Source organism: Macrosteles quadrilineatus, unplaced genomic scaffold, assembly GCF_028750875.1.
Source record: "Macrosteles quadrilineatus isolate MER2022 unplaced genomic scaffold, UCM_ALF_1.0 Scaffold_3__2_contigs__length_128488019, whole genome shotgun sequence".
In the NCBI taxonomy this organism is placed as follows: Eukaryota; Metazoa; Arthropoda; class Insecta; order Hemiptera; family Cicadellidae; genus Macrosteles; species Macrosteles quadrilineatus.
In genome coordinates, this window is record NW_026542596.1 from 35,278,570 (window position 1) to 35,302,118 (window position 23,549).

Below are 23,549 nucleotides of genomic sequence, written 5' to 3' on the forward strand. Positions count from 1 at the left end.
ATCGTATTGCCACTGCACTGCCACTATGCTGGCTCGGCGCTACTGATCGGAGTGATTAGGGGCGCATGCATGCTAGACACTGTTACCACTCTCACCTCACAAAACAAAAGTTACTAACTAATCTTTTGATTAGTTTACAGCAATCTGCAGGATCAAGTTAAAATACATAATACATTTCGTAGAATATTAAAAAAAAACTATGAATCCATCTATCTTTAATTTTTAATGGATCTTTAAATTTAACAAAAAAATATTAATCTCAGTTCACAATAGGTTTTAGAAAAGTTCAATACCCTCCAAAGCACCATTAATGCTGTAATTTTCTCCTCAGACCTAAGGATCGGTATAGTTGGCCGCAATATTGCTCTATGTTCTTTGGAAATATAACCTAGATTCAGAATCACCATAGATTAAATATAACTCAAATTGACTTCTTATCACATTGTTAATTCAAAAGTTTTTTCATGTATAGTTCATGTTGGTGACACTGAACGTTAGTTTTGACACTTGATGTTTGTGACTCGGTCCCTGCACACAAGCTTTGCTTCGCAGGGATCTAATTTCAGAGTGTTTGATGTAAAAAATAATATGTAATGTTTCTTTTTCTGAATAAATAAAAATTGAATTGAATTGAATTTACACATTAGCTAAAAATATGCATTTATTATTTCAGTTGCAAGCAAATTTATTAGTTTAAATTTGCGTAATTAAACTATTAGTATTTTTTAAACCATTTTTGTAAGGGCACAATAAAAATCCTAGTCATGTTACTATCGAACAATGACCTTTTGTTAGATAGTATTACTAATTTAAAGCACAAAGACGATTGGCATCTGGGTCCAGAAATGATCTTGCTTGGAATCAAACCAGCGACCTTCAGATTTGATGGCAAACGATTCAGAAGAGTTGTCAGGAACAGGAGGGAACAAGGAGAAGGATGGAAACAACAGGATCTGGAAAAAAGTATCATCAAAGAATAAGAAAAAGATAGAATATAAGTACTCTATGAATCCCTATCAGTAAACAATGAAACAATTACAAGCTATATACTAGTTAAGGTAGGTAAACTAGCGCACACAGGCGATTATTTCAAAGCAACTATTTCGTCGGCTCATCTATGCATCATAGATGGGGATGGAAGCCCGCACACCGTCGATCCAGGATCGTGTCGATTTAAATATCTTTGGCATGTCCCAAATTTGTAAGGCGAGACAATAGTCGGCCGGCCATCTGTAACATACAGGTGGTTACCTATCCCCGCACACAGTCGACTGAATAATCGGCTAGAGGTTCTTCAATTTCATTGAAATAAGTACTTTCTATAGAGAAAACGACAACTTAATACCAACTGTAGACAGTGGCATACTGTCATAGTTGGGTGCTTGGGGCGGCGTAGATGAGGGGGCCTCTTTTACATACATATACACATACATACACACATATATATATATAAATATATATATACACACGTGAAAATACCATAGTACCCTGTTTAAGATCATTTTATGTTTAGGGTAGGCCTACTATGGTACTTATTATTTCACATATATATTAAAAAAATGTATTTTGTATCACTGATTAAATGAGCTTATAGGTTCATGTAGGCTACTTCAACTACCTATATTAAATTAGTTATTTACATTTTTTTTTTATTTAAGGAAAAATATGCTAAATTAAATCTTCCTTTAAGCTGTAAATTTTTTTACGTTTTTATGAGTTGGTGATTCATATGGCGCACGAGCACTCTAAGAAGTAACACAAAAAAGGTTTTTTATTGTCACTCCTTTAAATCATTTTTTAAATTTAGAATATAATATCTTTGTATAAAATACAGTAGGCCTGTTATTGTATTATCTGTATATTATACATTACGAGGTGTTAGCCCGTCCTACGTACGGGAATTCAGTAGTCAGTTAAAACCGTGTACAATTCATATCAGCTAGTTTACACATATAAAGACAAAGTTTCTTGCAGTTTTAATGTGAAAAGTCATCTTGTAAACAAATGTTGTGTGACCAAATGTGTTTTTATTCCATCATAGACCTATACGATATGCATTTTAAATCCGATAATTTTACAATAAAACAGCAATTCTGCAATTTTTACTATGTGAAAAGCGTTGAAGTGAGATTTGCAGCCGATTCGCACAGACGCACACCGATTATAAGTAGCCTACAGTAACAATTGAGAAGTGTATAGACCTTGTCAACGATACCACCTTCAATAGCATACCTGCCTTTTCCATAATTATTATCACCACAATACAACTACTAAACACAATTTCCAGTAGGTCTGAATGAAACGACCTAAAATAAAACGATAATATCCAATAAAATACACAGTACACATAACTTAACTTTGGTGTCCTAACATCAAAACTAATCGTCACACCTATCCTTTATATCAATTTCACTGCATTAATTGCTAAATAAATAAGTGTAAACAAAGAAAAGTAAAAACAATAACAGTTTGTTTTGAAACAGCTGTTTGGTTCAAATAACATTCATTTCTAAAAAAAAAACTGGTCACATGTAGCAGGAATATAAAAAGTAAACACGCTAGTAACGCTAATGACGTAGTTGTCAATGTTTATTATCCATACCGTTATCAGTTTTATCCTTGATTATTACCCATCCTCATTGAATAAATGTACATCGTAATTTCCCATATTAGTTAATTTAAACTACAATATATTCATAGTTGAAATAAAATAGATATTTTCACGTTTGGGGGCGCTGAGTCACCCAAAAACGTAACCACAACTGAGCACGATTTCATAAAAGGATGGTTTGTCTAATTGCAGTATTCTAGGTCAAGTTGACGTTGTGTTGTATTTATGTCATCCATCTGTTTATCTTTGTATAAAACCCGGCTGAGGTTGTGGTGGTAATTTAAAATCGTGATTCCCGATTATTCTTGATCTTCCTTTTATGAGATCAATATTTCCGGGCCTAATCCAAACAAAGTTAAAGCAGACAAACATTAATTGTAAACAAAAAGCTACCATGAAGAATAAAAACATGTACACATTGTTATTTTTCTAATCTTTCCTTGAAAAGTGGAGCAGTAAAATAATTTGCATTTATCCTTCTTTATTAAGACTCGTGTACAGAGCCTCGATTTGTACTGTGGTTTAATTAATTTTGGTCGAAAGTATTTTAAACTGAGGTCTAACTATCTCTACTAATCTTACTTATTTCCTATAACCAATGACAAAATAAGAGTAAATAAAATAACCTCATAGTTCCATAGTTAATATTTAACCAGCTGTTAGTTAAAACAAATTATATTACTCTAAAACAATTCGAAGATTACAAAGACTGCTTTAAAAAATTATTTGAACATCCTAGTATTTTAATGTGTATATTTAATTAAATATAATTATTCTGTCATCCTCTTACAGAAGAATTGAACGTATCAATGATTAGCATTACACATAGTATAAATTAGTCAACCCTAAGTATGTCTTTACATTTTTATCCAAATGCTGAATTTGTGACACAAAAGCTGAATGTTTACAGCTGTTATGTTAAGCAAATTATTTTATGCCAAAAGCTAGTTTAGAATCTTAGCGTCGGCTGCTTGACTTTTTAAAAATTAAAACTTAATTTCTAAAAAACTGGGACCCTAAACTAAAATTATGGCTTCGACATTCCCTAGTTCTCAAAATGATCTTTCTTTCAACACAAAAATCATGAAAATCCGTCGAGTGGTTGATTCAGAATCGTGAAATAAAAAAACACTGTCTCGTTTTAATATTATAGATATTTTGTACTATGATTTAACCAAACCACTAATGCAATCGCAGAAAAATTGAATGACATTGTCCTCGGTAACGACGAAATCATGAGCGTCTTCCGTGTTGGTCATCATCTTCGTCCCCCACGGTCGTCAGTGGTTATCTTCCGAGATCAACGGTAGAATAGTGAACATCTTTTGCGGTCACGGGGGTATTTTCTACGCCTCCTGGCGAAATCTTGAATGCGAAACTGAATAGAAAATAAAGAAATCGTCATTGCACGACAAATTTGTAGTCGAGTCCCCTTCAATCGTGGTGAAGGTAAAATCGTAGGCAACCTTCCACGATCGTATAGGGATCGTGAACGTAGTCTACGTCCACGGGGAAATAAAGAACATCTTGCACCACCATTAGGCCTACCCTCTATTAAAATTGAGGCAAAATCCTGAACAACTTTTTTGCAAGGACATCATATTTGTCTCCCAATATCCCAGTGAAATCATGAACGTCTCTGTGGTCTCTTGGAGCAATCGTGAACATCTTTTGCGGTTGCGAGACCTGATTACCGTCACCCGCGATTGCTGGAAGTTGAAATTTTCAATCACGCAATCTTTACAGAAGCTTTCAAGCGATAGTAGGAATGCAAGTTAGACTTAGAAAGTTGTACCCCCTAATTCTAACAGATTATCGGCAACATTTTTTTCCCAGGAGAAAAAAAAATTCTTTTGAGACCCCAAGTGAGGCCCCTTCCCAGGCCGAGGTCCTCGGCAATCGCTGTGTCCTCCGTTAGGGGAATATGGCCCTGATTTCGGGGCCTCTGTTGGTGTGGAGCCTGGGGCGGACTTTTAATTTAAGGTATGCTATAGTATAACACATCTACCATAGCCATAATGTTCTACCACTACACCTAAACAAAAAAAGTAAATTATTGAATATTCGCACAATATAAAAACAAATAGATAAACTTAACTGTAAAAATCCTACTTGACAGTTCTTATTGTGTATCGCAGCTTTTTGTTGTTGCTTGGTTCAAATTATTTAGCTGTTGTCATAAATGAACAAAATCAATAGTGCTGCACCCTGTTGGCAAACCTTATAACTTTTTAATGATATTGAATATCATAGAACCAACTTGAGTAACTGCTTGAAACAGCTGGCAAAATTCTTTAATTCATTTTTAAATATGCATACTGATAAGGTTAACATGGGAATCTCCAGAGCTACTGGGGCGGAGCCCAAAAGGATCTTTGAGATAAGAGTATGTTTATATGTTATTAAATTCCATGTTTTATATGTTTAATCGGGAACGTAAGCTATCATCATACCAAATTTCAGCTCAATCCGACCAGTAGTTCAAACAAACAAACACACAGTAACTTTCACATTTACAATATTAGTAAGATAAGATAATATGTGTTTATTAGGTCTGCTTAGTGCTTACTAATCTTTTTTTTTATAACAACTAAGTGTTATTTGAATTTCTTCATTTTTAGCAAATTTCCCTATAGGGAAGTAGCTATTACCTTAGGTGGCTTGTTAAGAACTTGTTTATGCATATTTTTTTATCAAACTTGGCAAATTTATTTATTTTATACTAAACTATTAATATTTGACCAAAAACCACATTTGATTATCCTCCCTGTAGCAGAAAACCTAGGTACTTGTTTAACATAAATGTTATTTATATAGATTTAATTGAAAATCCAATCAGGTAAATGGAAATTTGCTTAGTCTGCAGGCTTGCTGCGGCGGGGGTATTTTGATTAACTAATCTTTTGTTCCTTTCTCCAAGTAGAAAAGTACAAACACAAGTTAATTCGATTAAGTCTGTTGTATTTTACATTAAATGTGTTTTTTAAACCACAACACAACAGTCAACAAAATCCATTCCTCAACTAAAATGTTGCACAAGCGTGCAACTAGACATAAACAAAAGGTGATTTTAAATCGGCTGATATTAAAATTGGTCGATTGAAAAATTGCCTGTGTGAGCTTAGCCTTAGATTGTCAAAGAAAATCTTAAGACCCCTTTTTATACTCAGTAGCTCGGCGATACGATGTTTGGATTAGTAGCTGTATTGGAATGAGAGCTTTTATACTATTTGGCCACGCCATTGTAGCTGAGACGTGCTACATTCATTGTGTCAGCGTAGCACCTAAAAGCCGCAGAAAAGCATGGCTTTAATGTGCATGGGTATCCTTGATGGGTAGTGATCCTTAAAAAGATATTTTATCCCCCCAAAATAAGGACTTTCCAATGCTAATGGAATTGTTCACATGTTTTGTAAGGGAACAATTCAAGGCCTGCTCTTGATACTAGTGAACGTCTACATTTTGTCAGATAGCATCATTCACAGGGGCAGCTGCCCATAATAATGAGATCATAAGATAAACTACTGGCATATATGCTTAACTTACGGAATTGACATGGATTAACTGACATTTGTAAATGAATAAGTTTTAACAGTTGAAGATTTAAGATAACAAAAAAAAAAGTGTTAACTAAATTAAAAACTAACTGCGGTATTTGTAGTGGTTTACAAATATAACAAATTAACTGTAAGAGCTAGCTTTTAACAGTGCTATCTAAGAGCAGACATTTTCAAGCATCTAGTGTATGTGAATAGAGAGTAAACAATCATACGCCTTGTAAACAAACCACATGTGGTCGTAGCAGTTGTTTTCCTGACTGAATCACTTGTTTGTATTGCTTTAATTTCTACAATTCTCTAGGCTAGTTCCTTGTACCCTTGTGATTCGCCAAACATGCATTATTACTGTAAAGGTTTATTAAAAAAAATAAAATTAGCATAATGTTCTTATTTATTACAATTTGGTGAATTTCTGGAACTCTAATATTCAAGGAAAATGCCCAAGGTAATAACGACTAGAAAGCCAAATAGCCAAAACAGCTAATATAAATTGCATTTATAAACATATATTATTATTTACTAGTGTTGTTCAAATTCGAGCAATTGCAAGCCTCTGAAAGAGGCGAAATATTTAAGTATATTATGTGTGTGATTTTATGTGTTCTTTGACTCGTCTGCAACCTTTCATCAGGTGAGTTAGCTGTGTCCTCTCCATCCTATATTTATTTATTTAAGTATTACAGGCGTTATTTTAAAACTAATAACAGTCATAATTTCTGATGACTTTAAAATATTCGACTCAAAGATTGTAGAAATACTCAAGATGTACATAACAGATCTCATCTAAATTTCTGTCTGTCTGTCTGTCTGACACACTCAAGATGGCATTTTACGCAATCTTCTCCAGGAAAACGAGAGTACCTATCAAGACCCAAGTCATTTTAATGTATTCACTGGATTGGCGAGAGTGTCTTTAGCCATTAAAATATGGTCTCACTACTTTGTAATTAAAATTACGGACGTTCAAAAATGCAGTTTTGTGCGATTTTTGTCAAGTTTTCTTCCAATTTGTATCACATAATCATCTATGAAACAACGAACAGCTGTTCGGATCAAGATTATTTTTTCTAGCTGTCACTGAAATGTTTACAAATGTTGTTTACAAATACCACAACCATTTCCGATCACGTTTTGAAGGCAAATCCCATCCAAGTGAGATTAAAAACGTTTTTATTACATAAAGGATTTAATTAATCGCAAGTGGAATAATATAGTGTAACCGTAAATTAAATAACTAGGCATCATCCAGGTCAGGAACCAGAAATATGTGTATAAAATTGTTTTGGAGTTTTGATAACCAGAAAGAAGACATTGAATCAAGATTGAATCAGTGTTGTATACGGCTGGGAAACTTAAATTTACTAATGACCGTCGCCAATAGCTTAGAAACAATGTTCCACTCATTGACGGCTCTTCAATGGCGGTTGTGTAAAGTGTAAAGCAAAAAATTACAACTGCAGTGGGTGATTGTAACAGAGGTTTACGGATGATGCTGAACTCGATTTTCCAATGTGTCACTTTTTGTTCCTACCATTGACTATATAAAGTCAATAGTTCCTACTCACCGTGTGATGCAATCGCTGGACCATACAGCCAATAGGCCCATAGCCCTTCTCTTGGGTACGTGTGGTACGTATGCTTACCCAATTATTTATAACAACCCTTTCGACAACGATCCATGATACCGGTACTTTTCCATAGAATACACGGCCTACCCAGGTACTTAAGAAATAAAATTACAAACGTCCAAAAACCCAACGTTGTGTGATTTTTGTCACATTTCCTTATAATGTTAATATATATACCAGCAACCATTGTTTAGAGAATACGTAATCTATTAAATAACAGAAAGTTATGTTAATTGTCTAAGGTTGTTTTTTTTTTTTTCAAACTGACACCGATAAGTTTACATTAAGAGTTGTGTACAAATAAAGCAATTAATGGGAATTAACTTTGATTGCCGATAACTTTTTACGAGAAAATCCAAAACCAAGAGATCAATAACCTTGATTAACGCATATAATTGGTCGGCTGTCAGTTCTTAACTGTAAACTTTGGTTTTTGGTACGGTACTGGTTCTTTTCCTTTTAACCTTTAGTAGCAGCAAGAATCATTTTTACGTACCAACACATCACAGTAATTTACAAATTAGTTATCGTTGGTGTTGCACCTTATTTATTACAGGCGTAGGCCTATTCAATTTAATTGATGTCTTAACTGTATAATTTTTGCTTTTACTGTCTGGATTCCAAAATGTTATGCTAAGAAAACTATAACGCACTAGTGGCTTGTAGGGACATAAGTCCCTGAAAAGCTCAAATGTAAAACAACATATTGCAATTCCGGTATTTAAACAAACTCAGAATAACATTATCTATGTGTCAGAATAGGCATCCCTGTGCACCATATCTTTTGTGTAAAAACCAGTTTGTTGTTCTTCTTTGTTTGCTTTTGTTGATGTCATTTTCAATAAATAATTTGAATCACTCCAGTGGTTTAACATAAAAGGCAGCAAACATATCATTGTTTGTGAATAAATACTGGTTTACTAAGGTAGCTTTGGTCTTGTGGTTAATGAGGATAAATAAAAGCTTCCCTGTTTGGAATTTTAGAAATTAATTGGAGGTTCGCCTTCAGATGAATTGAAGACGCCTGCAATTTCATCTGCAGTAGGCTTATTATACCTACGACGATCTATATTTATCCTGTCTACAAACCTAAGTTCTAATTCACTGTCACCTTGTACAACCATTTCTTCCGAAGCTCTTTTGTAAACTTGTGCATATGGATTTTCTAATAGAATTTCAGCTAGTTTTGACAATATTTCAGGTTTTAAGTCACTATTTTCTCGACGCCTTTGACGAATTTCTGTTGCTGTTGATGTGTCAATAATGTACAATTGGCCATACACGGGGTCTTCATCATGTGGAGGCAGCAAATCTGATATTGAACGATAAATCTGTCCTTGAATTTTGAAACAGTATGGTCCTTTTCCTGGAATATATTTCTTACTGGCTGAAAAAGAAAAAAAAGCCATCGCACTGTTGTATTGTCGAATGAATTTATACAGTTGTGGGCTCTCTTCAAACAAATTTTTAAGTTCTACATTAGTTTTTGGCTGAGGAAGGTTAATAAGTCCGTTATGGCAACATGTCATAAAATAATTATTCGTTAGTTCTTCTCTAAAATGAAGAGCACTACATTGAATGCACTCTTGGTCCAGTAATCCTGCATCATGAATATTTACATTTCTCTCGTCTACCATGGGTCTCCTAAAAAGGGGTGGTAACATATCTTGATTAAGTTCGTCATTATCTACTCTTGCTCTTCTACGCACACTGTCATTCCTATGAACAGTTCCCCGCCTTTGTGGTATTCCCCTGGCGTTTATATTAAAAATGAAAAGAATATACCTATATCCAGCAGCCTACATACCAAAACATCTTGAATCCCTGGTGATTTTATAAAAGTATGATCGAATATGATTACTCTACATTGTATATTCACTGCACTAAAAAAATATTTACTTACGAAGGAATGCAAATACACCATTTTAGAACCAATAACATTTATAGGTTATTTTAGTTTTATATATTAACACAACCTTAACCTTAAAATGTGTAGAAATATAAAGAAAACAACATCATTTAAAATAAACTTGAACATATGATTTAAAAATAAAAACAAAACAGAAGTTGGATTTAATTTTGACTCTTTGATTATTTATACAGAATATTTATTCTATGTCGTTTATTCCTTTAACATGAAAATAACGTAAAAGCATGAAAAAATGAAACTTGAGTATATGATTTAAATATAAACAAAGAATGCAGACATTTTTCCGATTAATCTTCAAGATTTCAGTTTTATTATAGTATACATTTCATAGTTGACTGGCTAAAAGTAAACCAAATGCGTGTATTGATCACTGGTTTCAAGATATAGCACGATCAGCTGTATTGAAGTAAACAGAAATCAGCAGTAAATGACTTCTAATGCTATTCTTATGGAGAATATTTTACGTTGTATCTAATTTTGAATAAAAAAATAAGAAAAATGAATAGTTTTCCCTCAAAATTCACGTCAAGACCTTTAAAATAAGACCCCTCCCATCCTTCTACGGCCATCCAGTCACTCACAATTTCTTTACAAAAATTTGACTTACGGAATTATATATATAGATTTTAGTAAAACATTTATTCAGCAAACCATCATGAATTGTTCAAACACTTTGAACGTTGTTTATGTATCAATAGTTCGTGGCCTATTTTGGTAATTTTTATTACAAATTACCAATCTAAATCGTCTATAGTAGGCCTACTGTTCTTCATTTCATATACCGTAGCAAACCAATTCAGATAGCATTTTGACAGAATTTCGAGTCATCTCCGGTCCAAGCAAATATAAATTGTTATGATCAAATTTTATGGCATTAACAAAGATTTCAAGTACTAATTTTATATGTACTTTTTTATGCTTAAAGCGTAGCAGATTCCCTAATTAAGTTCGGTATTTTTGTGTGTATGTATGATGGTAACGCATTAATGTCCTTGTTTCTCAATGTTTCACGGAAAGGACAAGAGCGCCTTGATAATGAAAATGTCAACCCGAATAAAGTGTTTAATTAAGAGGTTGAGGTAGTACCTTAAATACTTTTAACCATTATGTTATAGTCCTTTAAATTCTGAACAAAATTGTACAAATCCCATTTCAGTATATTTACTCTCACCGCTTACACATGATAAAGGTTGTTGACAAACTTATGGGAGAAAGTATGTGTCAGAATGCTGATACCATTTATTTAGTTTAATCATTGGATATAACATATGGATCAACAAGATCCGGGTGACATTTAATTGCGAAGCATTAGTTTTGGCTTGAAACTGTCAGATAGGTACTGTATTTGCGAAGGAATAGTTTTGTCAGCATATCTGAAAGTATGCAAACCAACTGCTGTGCTTTATATAAGAAGGTTTTATTTCACTGACTATGATAAGATCCCCGTGCGTAGAACGGGCACACAGCTAGTCTATATATAAAGCCAAAAGTACCCATGATCTTTTGAGAAAACTACAAGTCACACCCCCATAAACCATATACTTAAATTGTTCGTCATGACGAGAAACCTTGCGTAAAACTATCCATTATAGGTTGTAATTCCCTTTAAGGTCGTAATTCCTTTCTAAAGGGAACTTTTCATATACCTAATTTTAAAAATACCTCAGCTGTACTTATTTCTTTGTTATTCTTTCAATTTATTGCCTTATTATAATCAGGTGTGATTATTTGTTTCTTTTACAGTGTTTTGTTTATTTCAGGTTAACTTAACCAATCAATAGTTTTATTAATACTTGGGGTGAAGCCCGTGGGTAACAGCTAGTTTATTTAACGCCCAATGATCAGGAACAGCTGGGTCCAGTTTCGAACCATCAAAAAGCTACTTGACTTTTCTCAGGATTGAACCGGCGACCTTTTGATTACCAGGGGAGCACTATAACCACTCAGCTACCCAGACAGTTTACCGGCATCCTGAGAACCTATTGTGGCCTATTTGTACAATATTAACTAACTGGAAATGTATGGCATACATTTAACTGAACTGGATGTGAAACCCATTCAATGAAAGTTACAATTAGTTAATGATTTACACACACACCAGACCTACATCACTATCACTATTCATTAAGCAACACCAAAACAACAGTTTGAGGTTAATTCAGTTGTTATCTGGTTGAGAAACAAGAATTTTTGGATTATGAAAAAAAGGTACGCCAACATCAATTCAACCCATCATAACAGAAGCTTGTCATGCAGATTGCAATGACATCATGGCACCCAGGGCACCTCCAGCCTTTTGGAGGGGCATAAAAATGACCATTCTTGAACCACTGGGAGATTACTGATCCCAGGGGAGGGTCTTGGTTAAAAGTTATATATTGAGTGATATTTAAACGTTGCTTTAGGTCCCTATTTTTTTATATAAACTAAATGTACATAATTGCCATCATTGTCTCTTTATTCATAAATCTCCACACCACTCCCATACTTTGCAGAGATATTTTTAACAGAATTCATAGTTCATTATCATCATTAAACAACACTTCTACTTTCTAGAGAAACAATAGTAAATTAATTGACACATCAAATACCAGCAGCACGATAAACATAACCTCTACGAATCACTAGATACTGTATTCACTTATTTGATGACAGTAGTAATATTGCGTCGTGTTTACGTTGTTAGTCAACAGACCGCAGCGCTCATTGTGGCAATAGTTAGAACTACTATTTGGATGGAGTCCCAAACGCCAAATGTGGCATTAGATCCTGATGCAGCGCAGTGATTAGTCAAATTTTTCCATGTGGTTTATATGGGAGTTTGGACTGATATCCACTGAGTAACCGCATAGGACTACTACCTGTTGCATGTTGCGTCCATTATCACCCATCCTATATTGACCTTGCTGACGTTTACTTGACACATTCAAATGTAGGAAATATTTATTTTATTATTATTATTTTTATTTTTTACTTGAAAATGGGAGGAATCGGTACCAGACTCCTTATGGACCAGCCCCCACTGGTGGGTTTAGAGCAGGGAGTTCTCGAGTAGAGATAAAGCCCACTTCGCAAAAGAGATCATTTTTAGTTTTCTAGTTAGGTGAACTCAAGCTTGAGCCGGACTCATTGTAAAGAGATTTATTCACCACTACTCAAGCCAGTTCATTTCCCACCTCTATGTTGACAATCACTCTTGTCAACGTAGTCAAAAACTGAAGTAAAATCAGTTCAACACTTAAATCAAAATTCATATCCAAGGGAAAAATATTAAAAAATAAAATGTTTGAAAACTTACCATTGGAATGCATTGAAGTGAAAGTACACCAGTCCCTGTCCATAAAGGAAGTTTGCGTCTTTCCAATAGTCTGGCTTCAGGTTGAAAAACTTCTGATACGCAGACATCGCTGAAACAGACCAGTTTCTTGTTGTTAATTGTATTTTACATGACACTTACACATTTAACTGTTTGATGTGTATTTTACATGACAAAAACATTAAAAAATATTTGGAAGGTACAAAGAGTAATGTTTAAGAATCTTTCAGTAGGAAAACTAGCCAAAATCCAAAATTAAAACCACCATACACAAGCCTTCAGTTGCCTGCACGAAGCTCTGGTATGTTGGAGTGGAAATGTACTCGTGACAAGCAGGAAGAGACCGAACAGCGAGCACTGTATGGAAATTCCTATCACGCAGGGCACAAGGGTCTTCCTTCACTGTTGGGAGGGCAGGGTGAAACTCTAATCATCTTACCTAAGTTACGCAAATCTTTTTTTTGTTTGCCTGCTGTTTCAATGCTGTTCAACACAGTTTTAATGTGATAACGTAATAAATTATAACTGATAGACTATAATCAACCGCAAAAGACTAAATATTTCCAAGACAAGGTGAAAATATGTAAGTTACATTAAAACTGATCTTCAGTAGGATATTTTTGTGATAACAGATCATTGACTTAAGGAACATTACTTGGTCCATATTGTTAGTTCTTGGGATTTTGCAAATCTTTTCATTTGGGAATTCTTTGAGTAAAGAGTTTTTTACATCCATCTGTTTGCTGTTTCTCTTAGAGTGAAATGCGATAGAATTAACAAAAAATATTGATTTGGATTAAAAGAAACACTCGGCTCTGGTATGTTAGTGAGTCGGTGCCTCAGTCGGTAGTGTCACCGGCCCAAGGCAGCGATGTTGTGGGTTCGGATCCAGGTCACTGCCACAAATATTTTATCAGTACAGTTTACCTTTGTACTGTACCGGCTCACCCCTTACTTTGCTAAGAAACAATCCCGCACGGGCAGTTAGTCTATGTGGACGGGCGAATGCAAGGTTAAATAAGGCCACCAACCTCTTTAACAAAATATTTGAGCGGGAAATTTACTTGTGATGAGCAAGAAAGTGCCCGAGCGGCCAGCACTGTGTGTAAATTCCTATTGCACTGTTGGTAAAATTATCTAACAATCATAGGTTAAAATAAAAATCTGATTTTCCTCTTGAGAGTTTAAAAACTTGCTAAATGTTTAGTATCAGTGGTAGCAGTGTTCTGTTGGATTCTGGTAAGCAACAGTATCAATTCAGGCCATACTAGGAGCATACTGGGCATCAGGCTTATCAGCAACTGATAATGGCTAATTGGGTCACACTCCCTCTTTGATGTTACTGTATAATGCCACTCTTATATATTGGCTGGAATACACATTTGAAAGTGGAATAGTGGTTTTTGAAGAGCAATAAAAGATTCACCGTGTATTTAACATCTTTTAGATTTAAGAGTTAGTAAGTTCAGCACAGGTTTTATGACAGAATTAATGGTAATTCCCTTGTTGTCATTTGAACCCTACATATTTTGGGGTTTGTGGTGATGTGGGTTTGTTATAGCCTAGATACCGCAAATTGCTAACAATATTGCTTATCCGAGGTGATCGAAACTACATTTGTGAACAGGCTTTGGTGAACAAATAGTTGGGTGTGTGTCCTAAGCCGTGAATTGTTCACCGATGCACTAGCCAGTACTTTATTACTGCTGCTCGACTAAGTTTACACCAAGAGGGATGAGAGAGCCCAATCACAACAATTGTCTTTAATATTAATATTATAAACACTAATAAAAAAAGTGTGATATTGTAGTTCAAAAATTCTCGATAATTTGATACTAAATTTCATGCCAATCACTTGACGTTTCCATATTTTATTCGTTTACTTGTAACATTAATTTACAATAGGGAACTTTCCAATTTTCAATTTTAAACAATAATTACATCCCAATTATTCCACAGAGAAGTAAGGTACAGAGGAAACTCGCTTAAGGGACGACCGTGTGCTTTCAGCCTTAGTATGTTGTGTCGGAAATTTACTTATGATGAGCAAGGAAGTGTTCCGAGTGGCAAGCACTGTGTGGAAATACCTATCGAAAAGGGCAAGGGTCCCCCCACCGTGAGCGTTGTAGTACATAGTGGCGAGGGGGCGGTGTTGGTCTTTGCTTTAAGACACCAGTAGTGCTAGACACCACTTAAGTGTGCCATTGAATGTTTCCTTTGTACCTTATATCTCTGTGATTATTCTAACAATATTGAAAAATGTACCAACTAAAGGGGAAATTAAATCAAACAACGGCTGTCAGGCCTACTCATTATCATGATTTTATTCTTGTAAATAGTATTTAAGTTGTATTGTGACGTGATATCATAACAAGTACGCTTATAAAATATGTTAAAGTTGATCGATTTGGTATTTAAAGAGGTATTTTTAGCTAAAAACAATATTTGTTTCATTTCTATGTATAATAACAAGGACAATTATTTGTTGTTAATGGCCTCTCTAGTCCCATTTAGGGTGAACTCAATCAACCGGCAGCAATAAAGGACCGGCGGTGGCCGCGCCGATGTACAATACCCAGGCTAGTACACAAATCCTCCTGGGTTCATCACATCTGTCCAAAACTATAGGCACAACTAAACCACTAACTTGTCTGTTTAACTTTTATGGTCGAAAATCCCAATAACTCTAAACTTTTAATAATTGATTCCTTAAAAAATATACTTTCACCAAGAAATTATTTGACAAAAAATTCCCATTCTGAAAAACAAAAATAAAACATGGATGGCTAAAATAACAATAACATAAAATATGTACCCTAAAAGATACAAATTTGTGACGGAAATTAATTTTTTTTTCAGACAAGAACTTAATAGGAACTCCCTAAAAATTCTCAGTGGAATGTTAAATAAACATAAGACAAAATGGAAGGCGAGTTATAATAAACATAGTTACGTAGTTGGTCATATCTATTTTGTATATAGTTGAAGCAAATTTATTTTACAACAATAGATTCAAACAAAACAGAAATGATTAACAGCATTTCTCACATGTAATCTTATCTTTTACTAACTATTTCAATTATTGCTCATTCAACTATCAGAAATTTTAGCTTTTATGAAAATGCAAAGAGTTTTTACAAACTATGAAGACATTAAACTACTTTTGGTTCTGACAGTTATATCTGCTCATTCGATGCAATCTAAAACCTCAAAAAACGATCAGTTGTTGGTTTTATGATTAGCGCGCTCTGGATTTATTTCACCATTTTGCTACTTATCCGTTACAAGGAATTAGGGGTGTTAGGGGTGTATGAGTTATTAGTAGAGTTTTTACAAATACTCAAGTATGAGTTGTTTAGTTCGAGAACAATCTACTACATTATTAAAATGACAAAGCCAAATTTGTAGTCATGGCTTACAGGTTACTAGCTAAATAATAATATAGGCATATGTAACATCACATCACACTAAAGCTTACAGTGTGCAGGTTTGCCAAAAATTATTGGTATGAAAAAATTCCCTAAGGGGTCTGCCTCACGGGCAGATTGTCTAAGAGCTTCTCTTACATGTTTTCAAAGTTAACATTATATATTTAATCAATAATAAACAGCTTTTCAATGCAATTAACATCTTTTTGTTTAATTTACACCAAAGTATAAACTAGCTGTTTGAAAATGTGTTTGTTTGATTGTTTCATGGATGCTTATTTTGTTATCAAACAAAAACTGCTACACTACACAGGAAAAGGTGTGGGAAAACAACATGCCTTGCTACAAAACTACGAATCTTGTAAATTCTCAAAAGAGCATCCAACCAACATTTTCTTATGTGGCGTTTCGTGTCTTGACTCCTATCGCTGAGGTTGAAGCGCTTGGACTACACTTGGCAGGAAAGAAACGGAAATGACACAGACCGGAACTGTATGGTCAAATACAATATAAGCTCAGTCTGGAATTACTCAAGCACTTAAGCTTGCTTACTTAAGTATATATGCACTTAAGCTGTATATATACTCCTATAAGAAATTGCAGTTTCCTTTCTATGTGTCATCTAGGGTAGCCCTAATGCCAGAATTTGTCCTTTTTGTTACCTTTACTATTCCTGTCTGTTCCGTCTAATTCCTTGTCTAGTGTAGTGAACCTGTAATAATTAGCTAGGTTAAGTACCTTTAGAGTAGTCCTCAAGCAGAAGATGGAAGTGACCGAGCTTGCAGTACGTTTTAGGATCGATGCTGATCTCTTTGATGTCAGATTCAGAGCTCTCCGTTGCTTTATTGGCCGATTCATCTTTCTTTTGCGTTTTGTTCCTCTCTTTCTCTTCCTGGGCTTGTACAAGCATCCGTTCCAGATATTTCACTGCCTACAAAAATTACAGTTTTACTGACCAAAGAGTAGTTTGCTTACTTCACTGGTTAGCGTTGAATAGCATCACAGGTGAACAAAGAAAATGAGAAATGTGGAGGAATTAGACTCTACCATTCACATAGCTTACGTTACAAAAAATTGTGTAAGCATATTTGTTTTAAAATATGTAACTTAGTGTAAAGAAAAAATACACCACAATTTTTTAAATGAAATTATAAATTGGCTTGAATAGTTCTCCACACCAGTTAACCTTCGACAAATAAATAAAAATTCCCTTTTAACAATCGTAGACAAAAGGTTGCACTCACATAATTTGAATCTGTCCAAGTATCTAAAGGCGATTTGAATTCAGTAAAAGCACACTGAGTTTAAAATTACTTTATATACTTTGGACTGATTCAAGCTCTAAAATGTCCATAGCCTCTGTTACATACTGTATACTCCAGTCCTATATTTAAATGTGAGGTTGCTACCTTTAAAAAAAATGTTGACTTAGCATGTTCTAGGTAGCCTTTACTAAACACAGACAAACCAGACATGTTTCATTAATAAAATAAACCACTACTTTATAGTTTCAAAATTGCAAGTGAAAAGGTTATTTTTCCCAGATTTATAAACAGTAGGTAGTTGATACGCTGATTAATAAAAAAATATACTATATATTACCTTTACAACCAGCTCTTTCTTCTTGCTCTGTTCAGGCGAGTTTAGTTTGAGAAATCCAAACTGCCGACTGGAACAAAAGAAAACAATATGGATTATTACAAATCTACTTTGACTTTATGATTTGACTTACCCGGATGAATTATTTTTGCATACAGGAAAGATATACAGTACAGAATTTACAAAAAAAAATTAAGAAAAAAGAAAATACGGCCAACCTAATTACAGTGGAACCTCTTTAATCCGAACCCTCGTAATCCGAACGTCCACTAATCCGAACGCCTCATTGCTGTACTCTATATACAGTACAGTAGTTCTTTATTGGATACTGTATTTATTGGTAGGCCTATACATATTGTAATTGTTTCTATTGTAATGTAAAGTACTGTTTATACCCTGTTTCCTAATGTATTAAATAAACAATGTATTTTACTTTATAAAGCATTTTTCACTTTTCCCTAGCAATTGTTATGTAAAAACAACAATATGTTCTGTAATCCGAACTATTCAATAGTCCGAACTACCCCCGGTCCCAATTAGTTTGGATTAAAGAGGTTCTACTGTATTATAGTTATCCAACTCAAGGTTCTTGGGAGTCATTTGGAGTAGATTTAATCATTGCGTATGTCTGTGACAGAGAAGAGGACCACCAACTTCACAAGACATAAACTTAAATTTTTTTATAAAGGGAACAGTCCAAACGCTGGTCGTGTTACTATCTTACGTCGACCTTTTGTTAGATATTGGCATTATTAATTGATACCCAATATATAATATTTATTGAGCCCAATGACAAATGGTGTCTGGATTCTGAAACACTCTGTGACTGTGTTATGTTGCTTTGGGACCTTCACAGTTGGAAGCAAACACTATTTAACCCCACTTGGTTACCCAGACAATCAAGTTTCGTTGAAAAATTATCAAAAATATAAATTAATAATTAATCCCTAAATGTTGACTGACTACAGCTTGTTGCAAAGAATAGGAAATTTAAAACCTGCAGTGGCTGATCAACAAAATTTGATCCGCAACCATAATTTTCCAGAAAATTTCACAATAGGTTTGTGCCGTGTTAACATGTTCGCTGCGTTTGCGTGATGGCCAACCGCCGCCTGGCCTGGTGCAGGAACAGTGAATGTGCTGCGTGGATGAATGCGCAAAAATGATTAAATTTAGTTTCATCGAATAGGAGAGGCATATTATAACATGTATCGAGTTACAGTCGTGGACATAGTTTTACAACTTGGACCAAAAAGATAGCAGCACTAAACAAAATTCCTAACAGACCCTCAGTATTGCCAAACAGAGGGAAAAAGCAGGGGTTTAGTACTCGGATAGACCATAAAAAAACACAAAAAAACCTTTAAATGAACTGCACCAAAATGATGTACGAAACCGGCACTAAACGCAGGGTGACAATAGCAACGTTCCCCGCCGAGTTCTGAGCTTAAAATAATTATTATAGTAATCCGCAGCAAACGTGATAAATACAGTCTGGGTAGAAATCTGCCTCTTGTTCCTCTTTCTACCTAGAAATGGCCTGGACCTCAAACCATTGGCTAGTCCCCAAGTAGATGGAGGGTCGGGAGACAGGTTCCATCATAAAAAAATACATTGGAGACCCTCAGCTCACTTTTCTTTTAAGTAGGTACCTATTACTGATACACTTGTTTTCTAGAAAAAAATTGGGTACTTCAGTATTAAACGGAGGCCACATTTTGTCAGCGCGCTGCGGCGGTTATGTTAGGTTGGGTTATCATAATAGAAAGTATCGTTCGATTCATAACGAAGCGAGGAAAGTCCTACACACATAATATTTACGATAACCCAACCTAACATAACCGCCGCAGCGCGCTGACAAAATGTGGCCTCCGTTTAATACTGAAGTACCAAAAATTGAATTTGAACAAAGATTTTAAATGATGTCATAGGCTACTTTAAAGGTTTTTTCTACTTGCCAAGTAATAGTAAGTAGGCTATAGCCAATAAAAATAAAAAAAGTGAAAACTCTATTGGTGGTGTTGGTGGTGAACACAAGAAATATAAAATTGTACCTAAGTTAGTTTGATGCTAAAAGACTACGGTAGGCCTAAGCAAAATAATCCTTTTGTGAGTTCAAAAATGTTTTGTTTGGTTAAATGGAACTAAGTTACCGTACTCAAACGATATTAACATTTAAGTAAGAGTTATCAAATTAAATATGTAGTTATTATTTAAAAGTTGAAGCAGAATGTCAATGCAAATGTACTGTAAAGATAATTGCACTTGAATGACTTTTGAAGATGAGTCATTCTGATGAAGCTATTATAGGCCTACTGCTTAAGTAATTTGTCAGTATTGTGATTTGGTTAACTGATTCAATGAAGAAATACCCCTGCCACAGCAAACCTGCAGACTAAGCGAAATTCCATTTACCAGTGTTTGATTTTAAATTAGGTAAATTTTAAACATAAGGTTTAACGAGGTGCCTAGGTTTGCTGCTACAGGGAGGTTAATAAAGTGTGTTTTAGTCAAATATGAAAAGCTTAGTATAAAATAAATACATTTGCCAAGTTTGATAAATATATACCTATACAAACAAGCAAACTACAACAGTTTACTCATTCTCCATAAGAATAACATGGGAAATTTAAATTTAGGCTAGAATTTATTCAATTTTCTCTGTAACCAAAAACCGCACAAAAACACTCTGATACCTATATTAAATTATTTGTTTTTTAAGTGCAATGGTCTTACCACTAGTAGGCCTATTCGTGGTTCTTACTTACCCTAATTATTATCGTGGACCCTTCAAGGCTAAATTATTAATATTTAGTTGGAGCTGGACTCCACAAGCGCCCCTCGAGTGTTTAAGAGGTTAGCGGCCTCTTTTACCAAGCATCTGCCTATCCACCACAGGGGCCTGTGCGTGGAACGTACCCAGCAAAGCAATGGTTGAGCCGGTACAATACACCGATAATAAAGTAGTGGCAAGTACTATGATCCGAACCCAATTTCACAGAACTAATTAATTATGAGGGCTAGGCCTAGTGATTAAATTTTGAAATTTTGTCAATCAGTAGGTACAGTAGATCCCCTCTTAACCGACCCTAATGGGACCGGACCTACGTCGGATAACTCAAAAGGTCGGTTAAAACGGGCAATCCCTAAAATCATAACATAATGAATTGCTATTCATTTGGAATTATATAATCAATATTTTTAAGTCATACTTGCATTATTTATAAAATAAACTAAAAAGTCACAAATAAACACAAAACACGGTTAAGTCTAATAGGCCTACTTTCAGTGGAATATATTATAGTACTAGGCAACAAGGAAACAGTCAATAAAATTTCTATTTTAATAAGTTTAGTACTGTAATGTATTAATTGATGCTTTCCAAATCCATCGTAATACAGTAGCCTACAGAACCTCTTGTCGAAATTAAAGATACAAGCAACCATTTTGTTACAAAGGAACAGGATGTTTATTTATAAACCCTCACTGTAGGCTTGAGCGAGACACAAAAACTATCTTGACCTTGGAGTTGTTAACCCCCCTACCCTGCCCTCCCTACAAGTTGCGTTGTTTGTTTACTCTAGCGATAAGATAATCAGTTCTCAAAATCATAACGCACTTTATGATGTTATAAATTTGCCGCACAGATAACATATCAGATCAGATGTGCTCGAGCTACGATAACGAACGATGATGACAAACTGACAATAGGCTATGCTAGCCTATATTTTTTGTGATCAATACAAAATAACCTATTCTTAGTCATATCCTGTAGAGATAAGCGTATGGTTCAGTTCTCATCGCCCAGCGTGGGAGCGGAAATGCCGAGATTCCTAGAAAGCGGCGGTTAAACCGAACTGCTCTCAAAGCAAGGTCGGTTAAAACAAACTGAATTATTTCACGATCGAAGGCGGATAACCCGATTATCGGTTAATACGAGGTCGGTTAAGAGGGGGTCTACTGTAAGTTAGGGCCTAAGTTGCCGTTATAAAATAGCCTAGAGGAACCAAGTGTTACCTAACATTTCACTTACCACTAATTTAAACATGTTAAGGTATGTTAACTTAGGTAACCTAACTTATTACAATTTATTTAGGCCTATGTTAAACTTGAAACTAATTAGGCCTAAGTTTAAGTTAAGTTAGGCCCTACAGTTTTTTATACTAACTTACCTACCCAATCTAAGGTTCATTTTGATACACATTTTGCCAACTTAGGTTTGGTTTGTTTAGGCACAGTTGCTTTGTTTTTTTTAATCAGGCCGTTTCAAGTTTAATAACTTTGCCTAACTTAACTTAGCCTATCTTGGTTCCAAATTTAACACTTGTAAGCTTAAGCATTTGTATTATTACATTTTCGATGTCCAAATTGGGTGGATGTCATAAGTTAACTGTTAACTAATTAATTGACCTAACCCATGATTAAGTAGGGCCTATGTCTTATGAAGATACGGTACCCATAAGAAGTAGGTTACAGAGAGATGATGACCTAATTTTTATTCTTAGGATCCCATCTGGGTTGAACTTGCAATATAAGCACGGTAAGTAAAGTGGTATGACTTAAGGTGAAATAATTACACCCATTCGCGATGAGGTTTTTAAAATAATCCTAAGTTAAAAGTTTCTTTTCACACCTAACCTATTAGGACAAGCAGACAACACCGTGGAGGTTACGCCCCCTCGAATTTGATACAAACTAAATAAATAGAGGGAAGGGAATCCGTGTTTTATATACATCAATATCATAAAATAAAGATCAAAATATCACTATGTAAGGTAATAACATCACAATTTAAGTGCCTTAGTAAAAAAAAGTAAACTTAACTTAAGTAGCCATTTCTCCGTACCTGTCAAGTTCCGATAAAACTTGCAGTTCTTGGGGCGTTAAATTAATTTCGTCAGTTTCTTGAGCCATTTTATACACAATTCACTAAACCATCACAAATAATATTCACTCACAACAAAACACAATAGTAAACACAACAAAAACTTCAACAAATCCAAACTGACATTTCTATGGCTAGACGACAGACAGCAGCCATATCAGCTATCATCAGCAGTTTAGACACGTTCTCTCTGGGATTCTGGAAAGAATATTTATGTAGCTGCTTAGTTAAATTAAGTTTTAATAAGCTATTTTTAGAGTTTTAAGTTAACTACGTAATTCCTAACTAATTTCTAGCCTTAAAACAATAAAAAGTAATTTAATAATAGTCTTATATTACAAATAAGCCATTTGTACTTTCCAGAAACCCAGCCATACTTCCACAAATAAGAGTATGAATGACCTTTTAGAGTTCAAGCATAAAGCATTTTAATTAGTTATCGGGACAAAAGATAGAACACCCACACAATATTTGAAAATTTCTAATATTTTTCAAATTTCCTAAAAGTGCTTTTACACGATGAAAGAAGTATGTCAAGAAAATTTAAGGAAGTTAAAAACTTTCCAAAAACTTTCTTGAGTTAGCTCTCCAG

At 34.6% G+C, this 23,549-nt stretch overlaps 1 protein-coding gene across 3 annotated transcripts in view; it reads right to left on the reverse strand.

The window, feature by feature from the left end:
* Window positions 1-23,113, reverse strand: part of LOC128988518 (histone demethylase UTY-like) — a 107,451-nt gene extending 84,338 nt beyond the window's left edge. For all 3 annotated transcript variants that reach the window (XM_054409883.1, XM_054409884.1, XM_054409882.1), the window contains exons 1-4: window positions 22,919-23,113; window positions 18,076-18,142; window positions 17,212-17,404; window positions 13,028-13,136 (exon numbers count right to left, since the gene is read on the reverse strand). In XM_054409883.1, the coding sequence (XP_054265858.1) occupies window positions 13,028-13,136; window positions 17,212-17,404; window positions 18,076-18,142; window positions 22,919-22,986 (437 nt within the window). In that variant the 5' untranslated portion in view covers window positions 22,987-23,113. The remainder of the gene's footprint in view (window positions 1-13,027; window positions 13,137-17,211; window positions 17,405-18,075; window positions 18,143-22,918) is intronic.
* Between the last annotated feature and the right edge of the window lie 436 nt (window positions 23,114-23,549).